General features: G+C 56.4%; 7 protein-coding genes across 7 annotated transcripts; 3 read left to right on the top strand and 4 right to left on the bottom strand.

Annotated features, from left to right (window-relative positions):
- The first annotated feature begins 294 nt into the window (after window positions 1–294).
- P170DRAFT_435641 (deubiquitination module subunit SGF73) lies at window positions 295–2,326 on the top strand. Its single transcript, XM_024848982.1, has 4 exons — window positions 295–426; window positions 524–640; window positions 836–1,474; window positions 1,560–2,326. Exons 1-4 carry the CDS (start codon window positions 402–404, stop codon window positions 1,961–1,963), a joined length of 1,185 nt encoding a protein of 394 aa, XP_024705753.1. The 5' UTR covers window positions 295–401; the 3' UTR covers window positions 1,964–2,326.
- A 169-nt stretch (window positions 2,327–2,495) lies between these two features.
- On the top strand, window positions 2,496–4,466 carry P170DRAFT_435642 (mRNA guanylyltransferase). The gene has a single exon (XM_024848983.1). The coding sequence runs from the start codon at window positions 2,752–2,754 to the stop codon at window positions 3,997–3,999; it is 1,248 nt and encodes a 415-aa protein (XP_024705754.1). The 5' UTR covers window positions 2,496–2,751; the 3' UTR covers window positions 4,000–4,466.
- On the bottom strand, window positions 4,327–6,221 carry P170DRAFT_435643 (dolichyl-diphosphooligosaccharide--protein glycotransferase subunit OST1). The gene is made up of 3 exons (XM_024848984.1): window positions 5,902–6,221; window positions 4,766–5,807; window positions 4,327–4,694 (listed from the first exon to the last, which is right to left on the bottom strand). The coding sequence occupies exons 1-3, from the start codon at window positions 6,198–6,200 to the stop codon at window positions 4,569–4,571; spliced, it is 1,467 nt and encodes a 488-aa protein (XP_024705755.1). The 5' UTR covers window positions 6,201–6,221; the 3' UTR covers window positions 4,327–4,568.
- Window positions 6,222–6,787: 566 nt separating this feature from the next.
- On the top strand, window positions 6,788–9,659 carry P170DRAFT_435644 (pseudouridine-5'-phosphate glycosidase/carbohydrate kinase family protein). The gene is made up of 7 exons (XM_024848985.1): window positions 6,788–7,002; window positions 7,064–7,272; window positions 7,330–7,429; window positions 7,485–7,526; window positions 7,578–7,808; window positions 7,890–8,190; window positions 8,280–9,659. Exons 1-7 carry the CDS (start codon window positions 6,819–6,821, stop codon window positions 9,577–9,579), a joined length of 2,367 nt encoding a protein of 788 aa, XP_024705756.1. The 5' UTR covers window positions 6,788–6,818; the 3' UTR covers window positions 9,580–9,659.
- Window positions 9,660–9,993: 334 nt separating this feature from the next.
- On the bottom strand, window positions 9,994–11,586 carry P170DRAFT_354026 (dienelactone hydrolase; the record flags this gene model as incomplete). The annotated part of the gene is made up of 3 exons (XM_024844006.1): window positions 9,994–10,406; window positions 10,530–11,192; window positions 11,262–11,586. 3 exons carry the CDS (start codon window positions 11,584–11,586, stop codon window positions 9,994–9,996), a joined length of 1,401 nt encoding a protein of 466 aa, XP_024705757.1.
- Window positions 11,587–11,955: 369 nt separating this feature from the next.
- On the bottom strand, window positions 11,956–12,757 carry fmn1 (riboflavin kinase; the record flags this gene model as incomplete). Its single annotated transcript, XM_024853098.1, has 3 exons — window positions 11,956–12,255; window positions 12,359–12,559; window positions 12,641–12,757. The coding sequence occupies 3 exons, from the start codon at window positions 12,755–12,757 to the stop codon at window positions 11,956–11,958; spliced, it is 618 nt and encodes a 205-aa protein (XP_024705758.1).
- A 708-nt stretch (window positions 12,758–13,465) lies between these two features.
- Window positions 13,466–15,756, bottom strand: P170DRAFT_445759 (Zn(II)2Cys6 transcription factor domain-containing protein; the record flags this gene model as incomplete). The annotated part of the gene is made up of 3 exons (XM_024850733.1): window positions 13,466–13,483; window positions 13,544–15,360; window positions 15,519–15,756. 3 exons carry the CDS (start codon window positions 15,754–15,756, stop codon window positions 13,466–13,468), a joined length of 2,073 nt encoding a protein of 690 aa, XP_024705759.1.
- Window positions 15,757–16,233: the final 477 nt, after the last annotated feature.

The raw sequence follows: 16,233 nt of genomic DNA on the forward strand, positions 1-16,233 counted from the left end.
GGATGGAGAGTGGAGCCTTCATTGGAATTGTCTTGCAGCAACCCGGTCAACAATGACAGCACGAGGGCATGGCCCATTGACGACCGGAGTTATTGCCACCCTTCAGCGGGTTGACAACGTGCATCCATTCAATTCTTTGTACTGGATGCCATCGCGTGGACTGACTGACCTCGAGTGGCCTCAACCCTTTGTATGCGGGCACGTGATGCCCCAATGCGGAGCGCCCCGGACTCCCTGCTATCGGGAAATCAGGCCGATCGATCTCGCTGCCCTCCCCCATCGCGACGCAACGGTTGAGCTTGCACTTGGATTTTCCCTTTCGAGATAACCCCTTTAGTTCTGGTCTTCCTGATCCCCAGCGTGGCGACAGAAACCCCACTCCCGGGTCGGTTGTGGTAATCATGGCTACGAACGGTGACGCCAAAGGTCCGTTGTCCCAATCCAACCTGATTTATTGCCCACCAGGGATCTTAAACCGCCGAAGTTAAGGAGAGAGCTCCTACTGACTGATTTGAATCGATAGCGCCGTCGGCGGGCACCTTGGTCGATGCGTCGGGATACAAGTTTTCGGAGAAAGATGCGAAACCAAGCAAGATCAAGGTGAAGAAGTCGGCGAAGTTGGGGAAGAAGAAGGCCGATGGTGAGTTGCTCTGATCGCTCCTCTCTTACTGTCCTTGTTATGCCTTCCTTTTTATTCTCTGCTCTCAGTCCTTGGGGGTACAGAGGTATGGAAGGAGCGACGGCGCGTGTGGCATTGACTACACGGAGATGTGAAAAGGGTCAAGTACTCCAAGCAAATGCTGACTGACTACCCTCGTTTCCTCGACATGAACAGACCCCCCGGCCTCCCCAGGCTCCTCACCCATCTTACCGGAGATCGACGAGAAAACCATGGCCGCCTTCCCGACCGGCAAACCGCGCGAGGAAGATCACCTGGAGACGGTCATCTGCAAGACCTGTAAGAGGCCGGTCCTCAAGCAGGGTGCCGCCGAGCACATTCGCGGATGCATCAAGGCCAAACAGGAGAAGGCCCGGCGCAAGAAGGAAGCGCGCGACGCCGCCAACAGGGCCAAGGAGAAGGGCGACAAGGACGGGGACGAGGAAGCCGCGGGCGGCGAGGGCGACGACTCCATGAAGGGCCAGAAGAGCGCCAAGAAGAGCGCCGTCAAGGGCATGGCAGAGGACGGCACCAAGAAGGGCAAGAAGCGCAAGACCGAGGCCGAGGACGAGAAAGACAAAGAGCCCAAGAAGAAGAAAAAGAAGGAGGAACCCAAGCCCAAGGCAGCCAAGCCCAAGGGCCCGGTTGATGTCGAGAAGCAGTGCGGTGTCACCTTGCCGAATGGTGCCCAGTGCGCTCGCTCCCTGACCTGCAAGAGTCACTCGATGGGCGCGAAGCGTGGCGTCCCCGGTCGTTCGCTGCCGTATGATATGCTGCTTCAGGCTTATCAGAAGAAGAACCAAGCGCGCCAGCAGAGTAAGTACTGTCTTGGGGTAATCGTGGGAGGATGGGTTGTCCATTTTATGGCCAGAGCTAACTTCGATCTTTCGCATTATTTCAGAGGCTGCCATTGATGCCAATGCCCCTCTGCAGGATGATCTGGATAACAACGGCCCCGTGGACTCGGATGAAGAGAAGGACGCTGTGATGGCAGGCATTACTCGCTCTCACCCCCTGCCGCTTGTCACTCATACTTTGATGTCGACCAAGCAGAAGTACAAGTACGTTCGGATCAAAGAGATGCTCTCGCATGCCCTGGGCGGCTCTCGAGGAGGCGGTCTTTTCTCGAATGGCGAAAACAACAACGCCTCCGTGACGGATGGCAATCCGTTTCAGCCCGTGGACGACATCCTACCTTCAACAACGTCGCCTGTCTCTGCGGGTGCACCCGAAAATTCCACCGACGCAGGTGGGACGACTCCCGCCACGGCTGCGAAGAAGTTGTCGGTGCCGACAAGCTCGTAAAGCTTACTTTATTCCATCTTATTCTGGAAAGGGAGATCTGTCTCGGCGAAGTGTCAGATTGAGAACGACGTGACGACGGCGCTTTGCATTTTTATCTTCAAATCGGTTTCTGCTGTGGCGTTATTGTGGGAGCTTCTGCGATCGGAGTCTGGATCCGGTTTACTTGTGTTGAAATGATGATACCCTCTTGAGTCTCTTGGGATGTGGATGGCTGTAAATTAGTCGCTGTCTTTTTCTATGTTGTCTGGTTTTATTCTATTGTACGTCTTCATGGAGGGGTTCCACTCCTCGGAGTGATACATGACACCGGATTTTGTACGTGAGAGCATCCGATATTTGAAATACCATGTGTTTATCTGTCTGCGATTGTAGAGAGAAATGTTAATGATATCACCCGGGTAGGTCTCTTGTGATGTTGAAGTCGACGCGGACAGTTGCTGCCTCAGGCTGCCACGAGTGTTGACACCTTACTGCCTTGTTGCCTCACGCATCATGTGTGAATCGAGACTTTCTCCAACGATCCGCTCCGAACAAAGAATCCCACTCCCTCTTGAATTCCTCTCGCATCTTCGCTCGCCTATACTGGCCCTCATCTACCCCGGCAGAAGTCCATCGCTTCTGCGCCTGCGGGCGATAGAGCTCCTGAATCCATTAAACTTCGACCTTGTCTCGCCATCGTGATCCTCCCTCTCCTTGTCTAGCTTACTCGCAAATCGAACGACCCAACTACTGCGTACGACCGCCGCCCTTCACCCACACTTCACCCACCCCCCTTCCCCTCAGTCGCAATGAGTCACTCCGTCCCAGACCTTGACGCCGTCGGCATCAAAGCCGAGCCCGACCTGGCCGATCAATTCCGTCGCGAAGTTGCCAGTCTCCTTGGCCGCAACAACCTCAACTTCCCCGGCGCACAACCTGTCAGCTTCTCCAGCCGCCACTTGACCGAGCTCCAGCGCGAGGACTACTATGTCTGCGAAAAGACCGACGGCATCCGCTGCTTGATGTACTTTGCGCGCGGGGACCCCGAATCCGGGAACGCGGAAATCCACTACCTGATCGATCGCAAGAACGACTATCGCTACGTGCCGGGCCTGCATTTCCCGCTACCGGACGACGACTCCTTCCAGTCGTTCCATGTCGACACTCTGGTGGATGGCGAGCTGGTGAACGATACCTACGATGACGGGTCGCACCAGCTGAAATACCTCGTTTTCGACTGCCTGGTGCTGGACGGACAACCCCTGATGCACCGCACGCTGGACAAGCGGTTGGCGTACTTCAAGGAGAAGGTGCTCAAGCCCTACAACGCGCTGTACCAGCGCTTCCCCGAGGAAAAGCAGCACCGTATCTTTGCCGTCGAGGACAAATCCACGCAGTTCAGCTACGGTATCGAGATGATGTTCCGCGAGATCATCCCCAAGGTCAAGAAGATCCACGGCAACGACGGCCTCATCTTCACCTGTCGCAGCACCCCGTATCGCATCGGCACCGACGAGCACATCCTCAAATGGAAGCCGCCGGCCGAGAACACCATCGATTTCCGCCTGCGGCTTGAGTTCCCAACCCTGGAGCCCGACTCCGATGACGAGGCCGAGGGCGTCACCGAGCCCTTCTTGGACTACGACGCCCTGCCCATCTTCCATCTGTTTGTCGGCCTCAACTCCAACGAGTACCGTCCCTTCGGCGAAATGTTCGTCACCCCGGCGGAGTGGGAGGAGATGAAAGCGCTCCAGCAACCCCTTGACGACTCCATCGTGGAGTGCTCCAAGGACGAGCAAGGGCGGTGGCGCTTCCACCGTATCCGGGACGATAAGGCCGACGCGAACCACATCTCCACTGTTGAGAAAGTCCTCGAAAGTATCCAGGACCGCGTCACCGAGGAGGACCTCATCCGCCTCGCACCAACCATCAAGACCGCGTGGAAAAGACGCCAGGCGCAAATGATGGCCGAAGACGAAGAGCGCAAACGGAGGGCCCGACAAGCGCCGCCTAATGTGAACGGGAACGGTGTGAAGAGGAAATTCGAAGACTCGTAAACTTCTATGCCTTTTTCTACTTTTTTTTATCCATTTCGATCTTCACCTTTCCCCTTTCATCCCCTCCTTTCCTCTCCTTATCCAGAGGAAATCTAGTCATTTTTAAAGATCGCCCAAGACTCAAGACATCATCAACATCATTTTTATTCTTCATTACTCCATAGGTTGGGATTTTGCGAGGTGTTTGGCGTTATTATTGATTTATTTTTTTATTCTCTTCTCTTACACCGGAGGATTGCAGAAGAACACGCGGCAGCATCAAAAAAAGGATTGGAACGGAATGGTGGCTGGGGATATGTACAATGTGTAATTTATGATGCGATGGCTATCCTTTTTCATATTCTATCATGGCTTCAGCGAAGAAGCCCGAGAAGCTTTCATCCTTGGGTAGGGACTCAATGCATGGGCAGCAGAAGCAACCATACGGAATCGGGCATTTCTGTACGACAGATTTCAATGCAATTGCTTTAAAATTGTCCAGGTATAAAACAGAGATAAATGAAAGAAACTTCGAATACAGAAAAAAAGATGCCAGCAATGAGAACATCGTCATCACACACAGAACAGATCTACCGTTTTTTGATGCTCACGTCGATGTTGCCGATTGCCCAGATGGCCGCGAAAACGGTCAACAGACCGGCGGTGATGGTCACCGGCTTGCGCAGTCCATCCCAGGTGGAGTAGTCATAGGCCACCTAGGAAGGGTTGGTGATGTTAGTCGCTGGTTATGAGGGAGAGCGGGTCAAGGGTGAACGTGGTTGCTTACCACTAGTTGAGAGCCGCGCGCCTCATCCGACAGGTTCTCCACCGTCAGGGTCAACGCGGTGCGGCCCAGCGTGTCCATGAAGGTCTTGTGGCTGGAGATTTGCGAATGGATCTGGTCGGCGCCGGGGAGACCGTTGGTGGAGTCGCCGTCGACCAGTTCGTACTGCACGTTGCGGGCGCCCTCGGGCAGGATCACCCGCACGACGGCCTTCTCGTACTGCACGCCCTCCAGGGCCTTGGGTCCCTCGATGAAGGGGACCTTCAGCACGTACGAGTCGGCGCCGCCGACGGCCTGGCGGAGGAAGGCCGACAGCTCGTTGTTCCAGCCAATGCGGAAGCTGTAGTTCCAGCCGCCAAAGACCGGGAAACGCGGGCGCAGCTCCAGGGAGCCGTCACGGCTGGCCTTGCCGGGGCGGTAGCGGCTCGTGGAGACGTTGCCGACGTCGTCGATGAAGTAGGGGTCCACGGAGCCGGGCTTCAGCGGGTACTTCAGCTCGCGGATGGCCGACGACGGGAGCTGCTGGTAGTTGCTGATGGTCCATTCGACCCGCGAGAACTGGTTCTCGAGCTTGGAGCCGTTGTTGCGCAGCCAGTAGCGCTCCTCCGTGGCCAGGTTGCCGCCCCAGTGGGACACCTCCAGATCCCGCTCCAGCAACGACGCCGTGATGACGGGCTTGGTGAACTCGTAGCGGATGGTGATCGGGTACGCGGTGCCGGGAGCGACGTCCGAGGTCTCGTAGGGTCCATACGTGTAGGTTGTGCCCTGACGCTCGGGGTCCGCACCGGACTTCAGACCCTTGGTCGAGGTGTAGCCGGGAACATTGGTGCTGGGAAGCTTCAGCTTCGTCTTCTGGGTAACCGTCTGGTAGACCGAGGGGAAGTAGGCGGAGAAGGTGTGCGTCAGGTATTGCTTATCGGATTGGCCGATGGTGGCCGGGCGTGGGCTTAGCGACGACAGCAGGTAGTAGGAGATGCCGAGGGTGATCTGAGACTTGGGAGCGACGGGCTCGGGGAACTGGACCAAGTAGTACTGGAAGTCACCACTGGGATCGAGCAAGTCAGCTTCTGTCGGAGTCCCGAGCCTCAATTGCAGCGCAATTGCGGGCCAGGAAGATAGCCACGCTGGCCCATACTCACCTGGACGAGCTCGGCTCAACAGCCTCCACGGCGAAGCGGCCCTTCTCGGGGGCCTTCTTGTCCCGGACTTCCAGGCCACCGAGCTTGTCAACGAGGTCCGTTGCGAAGGGGATGTAGTATTGGGATTGCGGCTGCTTGTCGACATTCTCAACGACCACGTTGACCGTCTCGCGGACGTAGCCTTTCTCCAGGTTGGTGTTGCGGACCAGGTTTACATTCTTGAAGACCTGGGCGAAGGATTGGGCCCAGGCCAGGCAGGGGAGCCCACAGAACAGCAGGACGGCGAACAGGGCAAGCATTGTGGCGGAATGCTGCTGGAGATGGAAGAGGGTCGAGTGTGTCTCGCCGTGAAGCATCTCGAGATGTGGACACCGTGGCGATGACTAAGCATTGACTGGTCGCTCGGTCTGCGGTAATGTACATAATTATAGTCGTATATGATTAAAGCGTCGTGTCAGTCTACTGCCAGGATTCTCGATCTTGATGTTCCGGGTCTCCTGCAGCTCGAGACTCCATAGCTTTGCAGCTGCAGCCAGAACCATTGCCAGAGTGCCGTCCTGGAAGACCGCAGTCACTGGCCGTGTTGTATGCCGCGGTACCTACATTTAGCGGTCGAATAACTAAACGAATTGACCTTTTGGGTGGATCCTCGCTTGTAACACATGGAAAGGAAGTTAAGCAGTCCTTCCTGGTCCGTATCATACCAACATACTATCTAGTTATCGGGGTATCTACTCGGTCCTATCGTGCCATGTACCGCGCAGGTACCGCCGCCATACAAACGCTATGGGGCGGGGACCCACGGAGTACCTCCCGCAAGATAAGCCGATCCATTCCTTCTCCGCGCCGTTTCTTCTTCTCCTCTTCTTTCTCCTCGTCGCTTCTTCTCCGTTCTCCATTCCCTTCCACTGCCCATCATGCTCCCTTCTCGAGCTACGGCGCGCCTTTGCTGCAGGTCAGCATATTCACGGCTGCTCCCCCAGCGGCGTTATAACCACAGCCTCTTATCGAACAAGTTCCTGAAGGTCTCCGAGGAAGTTCGGGATGCGGTAGCAACGGGAAAGCCCGTCGTGGCCCTGGAATCCACCATCTACACCCATGGTGCGCTTGCGACAAATGTCATCCTGCTTGGGAACTTTAATTGACCCTCCTCCCCTGCCAGGTTTCCCATACCCGGAGAGTGTCGCCTTGGCCTCAGTTCTCGAGTCGGTTGTCAGAGTCAACGGCGGTGTCCCCGCAACCATTGGCATCCTCGACGGTGTGGCCCGCGTTGGTCTGTCTGGAGACGAGCTTATTGAGCTGGCCTCGACTGCCGAGAAAAAAGATGCTCTCAAGGTCTCACGGAGAGACCTGGGCTATATCTGTGGTCTGGTCCGTTGATCAGGTATCCTTTCTATCCGGTTGGATGTGACCTCTGACCTTTCATAGGGCATGGCTGGCAAGCGGCTTCACGGCGGCACGACGGTGTCAGGTACCATGATCCTTGCCCATCTGGCTGGCATTCGAGTCTTTGGAACTGGTGGTCTCGGTGTGTTTGTGACATAAAACTTCCAAGTTTGCGATGAAAAGCTAATTATCCGTAGGCGGTGTTCACCGTGGTGGTGAGAACTCCATGGATATCTCCGGTACGTCTGACTTGCAACCTTTGATTTGCCCTTGCCTGACGTGATCCACAGCCGATCTCACGGAGTTGGGACGAACCCCGATGGCGGTCGTGAGCTCCGGATGTAAAAGCTTTCTGGACATTCCCCGGACGCTTGAGTATCTGGAAACAGAGGGTGTCTGCGCTGGAACGTTTGCCGATGGTCGTGAGGGCGCCGTGGATTTCCCGGCGTTCTTCACCCGAGACAGTGGCATTAAGAGTCCCAAGGCCATCCAGAATGAGGCTGAGGCGGCGGCCATCATCTGTGAGTTCGATTGACCCACACAGCATTTCCTGGTGATGCTGTCATTGCATTGACTCTTCCCACTAATTTACATGGAATTAGACGCGCAAACCAAGCTTCCTCTTTCGTCGGGAATCCACTTCGCCAACCCCGTCCCTGTGGAGCAGTCCATTGCGAAGAACGAAATGGACGCAATCATCGAAGAGGCGATCCGACTTGCTGATGAAGAGGGTTATCGCGGAAGTGACAACACCCCTTTTGTACTGTCTAAAATCAAGCAACTTAGCGGCGGAAAAAGTGTTATCGCCAACCGAGCTCTGGTCGAGGCAAACGTCCAGCGCGCAACGAAGGTAGCCGTGGAGCTTGCTAAATTGGAAAAGTCCGAAGGATCGCTTAACGAACGGTAAGTGGCTTGTCTCTCAACAAGACCTCAGTCGGTCTGTTTCAAAGGAAAACCAACAATCCCTAATTGCGAGATGGTCTCCCGCGCAGACATATGCCAGCAATTTCCCGCACTGTGAACGCTGACCACGCAACCCCAGAGCCAGAGCTGGAGCAGCTCCACTCGACCAGTGAGAATCCTACCGAAAAGCTCGACAAGGCCGATGTTCTCGTTGCTGGCTCTCTTGCTATTGACTTGTCCTGCGACTATGCACCCTTCGCAGGTGCGAACAAGACCCCGATCTCACACACGTCCAACCCCGCCGTCATCTCCCAGAGCCTTGGAGGAGTGGGCTATAATGTCGCCATCGCTTCCAGCTACCTCGGAAGCTCCGTTCTCTTCTGCAGCGTTGTCGGAGAGGATCTCAGCGGCCGCGCCGCACTATCAACCCTTCGCACCGCGGGGCTCACCACCCACGGCATTCAGATTCTCCCAGTCTCGGATGGCGCCCGAACGGCCCAATACATCGCCGTCAACGATGCCACCAAGAACCTAGTCATGGCCATGGCGGACATGGGCATCATGGAGCTGCCGGAGAACGTCCTAGATTTCGACGGATTCTGGGAGCCCATGATCGCGCGCACCAAGCCCCAATGGGTCGTCGTCGATGCCAACTGGAGCCCCGACGTGCTGGCCAAATGGGTTGCCGTGGCCAAGAAACACGGCGCCCGCGTGGCTTTCGAGCCCGTGTCTACGGCGAAAAGCTGCCGACTCTTTGGCAACGCTGGCGGCGTCATCACCCCATCCGCGGCAGTCCCCAACAACGGCATCAGCCTCGCCGCTCCCAACCAATACGAACTAGCTGCCATGTACATGACTGCGCGTGAGAACGGCCTTCTCGAATCGGACGGCTGGTGGCGCATCATCGACGCCATGGGCATGTCGGCATCCGGGTCGCGGGACCGCCTCGTGGCCATGACCTCCGCCTCCTTGGTAGACCAAGGCATTCCGCAGCAAAGCATCCAGCTGACGCCCTTCATTCCCTGCATCATCACGAAGCTGGGGTCGCAGGGCGTTCTCGTCACCCAGCTGCTGCGACCCGGCGATCCCCGTCTGACCGCTCCCGAATCCGTCCCGTACATTCTCTCGCGCGCCCCGCCGACGGACGAGCTGATCGGCGGCGTGTACCTGCGTCTGTTCCCTCCGGCGGCGGTGCTGAAAGACGAGGACATCGTCAGCGTCAACGGCGCGGGCGACACGCTCCTGGGGGCCGTGATCTCGGGGCTGGCGAAGGGCAAAGGCGCGGTTGAAGATGTGATTCCCCTTGCGCAGGAGGCTAGTCTTCGGACCCTGAAAAGTGCGGGAGGTGTCAGCAGCGATATCATCACCTTGCGAGACAGTATTCATTAGACATTTTTCTCTTACTTTTATCTTGTTACCTTACCCTCGGCATTTGGAGGTGTAGGAAATTCGGAGTTACTCCCCCCCCCCCAAAAAAAAAGAATAGCGAGCATGCATTGAGAGCGTCGTGTTATTTAAAACTATCTATGGACTATTTATTAATTATCACATTGCCAAAGATCAGTACATCGACTGGGAAATACTTTTTTCGTTGCTTGGGCTTTCTATGAGGAATGGGTTGGATCTATCATATCAGTCTAAACAAACCAATCGGAACCGTCGATCCGGCCAGCTCCACAGTCAGCCCTAAGAGGCTGTATTTAAATAACATCGAACTACTTGCAACACAGCCAGGGTATGCTCAATCAAAAACAGGACAATAAAGAAAGAAAAAGAAGGAGAGAGAAAGAGAGAAGAGAAATTTCAATCCAACACCCTCTCGACCCCTTCGCTCCCAACTACCGGGATCCTTTCCACCGTTTCCTTCCCTTCGCGATTGGGCCCGGTGGCCTGAAACCCGGTCGGCACGAGCGCCGGATCCAGCAATCCAACCTGCACCAGGACGCTGGCCTGATCCCAATAGATGTTATGGCGAGTGATCTTTCCGGCGACAAACAGGGCTGTCATGACAAGAAGGATACGCACGGGGCGGTCGGTGGGCGGGACACGAGGCAGGAGCCAGGGAATTTCTTCGGTGTGGGTGAAAGTGAGGAGGAGCTCGTCGACTATGCGATTGGGGCCGATAGTACGCGAGAGCAGGCGGATGGTCTGCGAGGGGGGTCCGGAGGGGAAGAATTGGGTGGTGTAGAAGTTGGTGATAGAAGCAGAAGTGGTTCCTTCGAATGGGTCAGCCGATTGATCTTTTTTCTTTTCTTTCTTTCACACGAGTGGGGTAGATGTGAAGGACAAAAAAAAAAAAAAAAAAAAAAGAAGAAATCAAATGTTCCAGGGAGCCTCACCACCGATCATGGTAGGAACGCAATTCACCGAGGCGGTATCTTGCAGTTCGACCGTCGGGTCCGAACGATATCCATCGTCCTCGCCCAACGATGGCCCTAAACTGCCACCCATTAGGCGCAAGGTCTGCGCAACATGTGTCTCAGTCTCCTCGGCATTCCGGTTGTTGTAAAACAGACCGCGCCAGTATTCCTCCCACACGGACTCAACCTCGGGCACATCCCAATGGCCGCCAGGCCATCCAAACCCGCGCTTCAGACAGTCTAGGGCGCGACTCCAGGCTAGGCGCGAGCTGATGCCATCATACACTTTAGACGTAGATTCGGCAAATCCGGGATCGGACTCCGGGTAAAAGAAGAGATGACAGCGATGACGCTTCTTGCTCGGATGACTGTGGTAGTCATCGTGAAGAGACGAAGGCTGCGGACCTGCGAGATGGATCTGAATGGGAAGCAATGATAGCGAGGCGTAACAGGAGTTGGTGGTCGAGGAGGTAGTGGATTGCGGGATGATGTCGACAGACTCCCGTTGCTGCTGTCCATTTGAAAAGGAACTGGGAGGCTCGGGATAGTAGGTCACTAGGGCACAAAGTCGAGGGAATGGATTCGTGGCCGAAGTCGACAGGTGATGAGAAGAAAGCAGCAGATAGGCAGGTCGGTGATATGCTGCGCGAGGAAATGGACTTAGCAAAGGCATGCTTGTCTGAACGTCTCGAAACGAAGAAAACCACCTACCAACTACGGCGTACCGTTCGCCCGCCTCGAGGTCATCCTCGCGTTCGTGCAGGAGTTTCTCGAGCTCCTTACGTTCTCGTTCCGGTTCGTCCGTCCCCGATGCGACGAAAGGCAAGTACTCGACGTCGAATCCTTCGGCCTGGAAGCGGCGGATAATGTTGGCGTCGAAGTCGGGCGTGTTGGAGGTAATATAGAGTCGGCGGGGCTCGCCAATAGACTTGTTCTTTTGTTTATCATGGCTCAGCGTCGGGGAGATCGGGGGTTGCAAGGGCGAACTGCTGGCGCTGCTGCGACGGCGGCGGAAGTGCTGGCGGAGGCGGTCCATGTTTCGGGGAGGGATTGGGGAGCAAAGGATAGCAGCGGACAAGAGTAAGACACACGAGTGAATACTTCCAGCAACGCTCTCCAGGGCAAAGAAAAGGGTTTAAATCCGGCCGCGGAGCGCTTGGCGAGAATGGCAATGACGTCGACGAGTATTGGCATTCCGCAAGGGGTCTCCGCCGCCAAGAGCCAAGATAGGGCTGATGCAGGCCATAGGCAGACAGACAGGAATTTGTGGTCTCGTTTATGCATGGTTTCTTCGCTAGTGTTGCTGCTGTACAGTCTATGCGGGAGGAGCGTCGCAATCGGGGTGGCTCTTCACCCCCCTCTTCCGTCCGTTCGTCCCTCCTTCAAACTTTTATGTACGTCGAATTTAAAACCCCGTCAACCACCGACATTGGGCCGTCACGGTCTCCGATCCACTCTCCTCTCCTGTTAAGTAGCAGGCATACGTCGGTCGCTGCAGACTCTGCCGTGCGACCTCGCAGTCCAGTCGGATATCCTCCACCAAGGCCTCCAGCGACACATAGTCGTACTCGGGCCGAATGTACCCCAGGATCAGCAGGTTCAGGTTGGTGCCGTAAAAGTCCGGTAGCTTGTGGAATCTCACATGGCCGGGTTCCCCTGTGGCTGTGGGTGAAGGCGACGAGAGTGGTGGCATGATGTGGATTTCCTGTTATCGAGTGTGAGTCTCCTGGTGTCCTCTCGTTCTCTTTCTCTCTCTCTCTCTCTCTCTGGCCCCCATTCTGGTTCTACTTCATCTGGGCACAACATACCACCGATCGCGTGGTATTCTTGTAGAATGGATTATATCCGATGCTCAACACGGCAGGAAGAATATTCGTCGACGTCGAGGGCTCGGCTGCATAGGCGAACTTGGACGGGTCCAAAGCGACAACGCCATAGTACACCCCAACCTGAAGATCCGGGTAGTCCGATAGACCGTCGGCGGGAATGTTGGCCGTGGGGATGCCCAACTGCAATTGGCAAGTCCACCATTAGTCGGCCTCGATGACACAAATGGCAAACAAACGGATGTCTCCTCATCCGGCTCTCACCTCTTTACTCCCTCGTCCGAAGCCTTTGATCACGGGCCCGGACAAGCGCACGGGAAAGGGGGGCTCGGGGCCACTGTCCGGCCCGGCCACGGGATCGCGAGGACCGTCTGGTCGCATGGTGTGGGAATGGAAGTCAGGGTCGACGTGAAGGGGAGGGAAGTGGTCTGGGGAAGAACAATGGAGGGCGAGAAGAAGGGAGAACGAGAGAAGGCGATGGAAGGAAAGAAAAGCGGCGGTGGATTCGCTATCGATAAGCCGCAACGCGGGGTTTGCGCCGTCCTGATTGGTCCGGAGAGGGCCGGCGCCTCAGGCCGGCGGTGGTGCCCCAGGTGTCGACGCTACGTGCTGCGAGATCGATGCACCCACAGTATCTGTCGATGCATCCAGTGACAGACACGCTGGATGCATCCCTCGTCTCCTGTAAACTGCTGGAGAACTGCTTGAAAACTGCCCGCGGGCATTTCCGGCATTCGTCCCGTACTCAAACAACACGCAAGGCCCGGTCCCGTATGTAGAGGTACATATGTACAAAAGTGCATCAATCAAGCCAAAGAACAAGACCAAACAAGAACCAACAGTAGAAAAATAAAAACGAAGAAGCTGCGTCGAGGGCTTCCAAGGGAATCATCCGAAAGTTATGTACCAGTGCAAAAAGATTTCGACAGGGTGCCCCATCTTCAAAAAAGAGAGAAAGAAATGAAACAAATGAAATGAAACCAGTAACAATCACAGACAGCCGACATTTTTTTAGAGATCCTTCCCGGGTATGAGCCGCATGAACCGATTAAAGCGTAAGAGACGTATATCCCTGCGTTATCCATAAAATCAAATACATGGTAGAAACTAACAAACCGGTCAGTTGGTCGCTCTCAAACACATCTTCCTCGCTGGTATCACACTTACATTCATCACAATAAGCATGGGAATGTCGAACACATCTCGCTTGACTGTCCAGCAGTACGCGCATTCGACTTTGCCGTCTTTGAAGCCCAGCTGGTTCATCCCCGCCTCGCTGGCGATGCCACCTTTGCGCAGGTGGTTGTTCCATCGCTGGTGGTCATCGGACCGCGCCAGTTCCATGTCTTCCTTCGTCTTGTATTTCAACAGCTTACACGTGGTCATCACGCTGCCACGCGAATCTCCAAAGGCCAGCCGTGCGAAGTCCTCGTAGAACTCGACCACGCTATCGTCATCCAGCAGCTCCGCCAAAAACACCGGGTGCGGCCGCCCCGGCGCAGGGGCCTCGCCGGCGGAGCTGCGCGGCGTGTAGCTGCGCGAGGATGCGCCTGACTCGGGGACGGTGCCGCCGGTGTTGACGTTCAGGTTCGGCTCCTTGCCCAGCAAGACGTCTTTCTTCCAGCCCGTGAGGATGCTGAATTCCTTGCCGACGGCCGCAATCTCGCCCGTCCGGCGGCAGACAATGGTCGGGGTACCACACGCGTTGATGAAGTCCTCATACTCAAACAGGGTCCGCTGGAAGCACTTCTCCATGAAGATCAGATCGTCGCGGTTCAGGGTTTTGGTCGTGGCAATGAAAGAGGGTCGGATCGAGGCCAGCGCTTTGGCAATCTGCAGGGTCTTCTGCGGAGGAAAGCGCCGCTGGATGAAGGCGGTCAGGTTGTGAAAGCGATTCGTATAGGCGTAGGGTTCCTTGACATTCTCGTAGATAGACGACGGGTTCCGCTGGCGTCGTTTGGTGCCGACCTGAAGGGTCTGCTGCTTCAGACTCGGCGTTGTGATCGTCGGGCGCTGGCCGTTCGGAACGAGACCGTTGGACTTGTTCGCCACGGTGTTGTTGAACGTCACCTCGTCGAAGCCGGCCGTCATGTGCGGACTAGTTGTCGCACTGGGGCTGGCAAAACTCGCCGGGGGCCCGCTTTCGATGGCGAAGGCATGGGGTGCGTCGGCTTTGGACAGGTGCCCGGGGATCACGCTGCCTTGGCCGGACTGCGCATACACGCCGCCCACGTTCATGTGCGGCTGGCCCGAGGGCTGGCCATTAGACCATTCGTTGAGCAAAGGATCGCCAAACATGAACGGCTGTTGACCCCCGGGGCTGTCCCCAAAGGCGGCCGCCCCGGTGATCGGCGTATTCGAGAACTGCGCCGATCCGCTGCGGCCCATCGACCCTCGCTGCGTGGCGGAGTCGCTGGGCGAGTCGCCGGCGCCCGTCGCCATGTGCCCCAGCATCCCAAATTCTAGCGCGCCGTACCGATTCTCGAAGTTCATGCTCGACAGGTCAAAGTTGAAGAGAGCCGGGTCGCTCGGATCGAAGAACGGCCCCCCAAGCGGATTCGGGTTCTGAGTGGCCGCCCCCGAAACGGTTGCGCTGGGCGGTTGCTGGCCGACAGAAGACGACAGACTGTTGTTTCGGGCGGTTGGCGTGGTCTTCAGGTTGAAGGTCGGAGACATCGGAGATTGCGAGGTAAAGGAGTTCTGGTTGAGGGTGTTTTCTTGGTAGACGTTATATGAGCTGGACTGGGGCGTGGGGTAAAAGTTTGGGGCCGAATTCTGCGGCGTGTTCGCATTGACAGCATTGGCGCCGTTTCTCGACATGGGCAGGCTGCTGCGCATGGTATTACCGTAGAAGTTGCCGCCGATTCCGGGCATCAAGGCTCCGTCCGGCGCATCGTGCAGATACTTGGCCTTCTTGCGAACACCGTCATGGCAGGCATCCTGGAGGCCTCGTTTGATACATCGCTGACATGGTCGCTCATCACCTAATCGCAAAGCTGTGGTCAGTCTCGGGTCTTCACCGCTACCGGAACGTCCAAAAGAAACGGCTCAGCAGATGCCCGAAGGCATCCGGCGCAAAGCGACAAGGACAGCAAGGACGGCAGAAGAAACATATAGAAAGACAAGGTCGGGCAGATCATACCGCAAGTCAGATGCGCCCGCTGGCAAGCAAAGCACGCGCGTCGGGCCTTCTTCCGTCGCGGGCGTGACGGGTCTTTCGAGTTGGTCGACTTCTGACCATTCTCCGCGGGCGCATTATCACCGGCATCGGTCTTGCTCTTCGAGTGCTCGGGGGGCTCTCCCAGATCCTCGACACCCTGCACGGGCCCACTGGGATCAGCAGAAGCCGAGGAGCTATTATCCTGGTGTTCGACCTTCATCTCGACATGAAAGTGCGACGGCGACCGACGCGACCGGAGTGAAAGCGTTGCGCCGTAAGTATGAACGATGACGGAGCGGGCGGTAGGGGAGGGGGGGGACGAACGGAAACGGCGCCGGAACTTTTGTGGTGCTTCGTCAGTTGGTTAGAGGGAGAGCGCCGTAGCAACCACGTTGCCACCGATTCTGATGTCTCTGTACAAAACCAGCTCGGGGCAGCGCGTACGAGCGCACCAGTTGCAATCCAGGGTGAGGAGTCGAATCGGGGACGATCTCAGCCGTCTCGTCGGGCAGAAGCAGCAAATTGGCCGTTCTCTCACGGACCGAGGGCATAGAAAGCACGACCGAGGCGGGCGGGCGAGCAGGTCGAAGGAAACGGAGCGAACGGCGGATCCGATCGCAAAAAGTGGAGGGTGGAGGCAGGGGACCTTGCGTGCTCACAGCTCAGTCTGACGGCTCTCAGCTTCAGCGAGGGTGAC

Source organism: Aspergillus steynii, assembly GCF_002849105.1.
Source record: "Aspergillus steynii IBT 23096 chromosome Unknown P170scaffold_3, whole genome shotgun sequence".
In the NCBI taxonomy this organism is placed as follows: domain Eukaryota; kingdom Fungi; phylum Ascomycota; class Eurotiomycetes; order Eurotiales; family Aspergillaceae; genus Aspergillus; species Aspergillus steynii.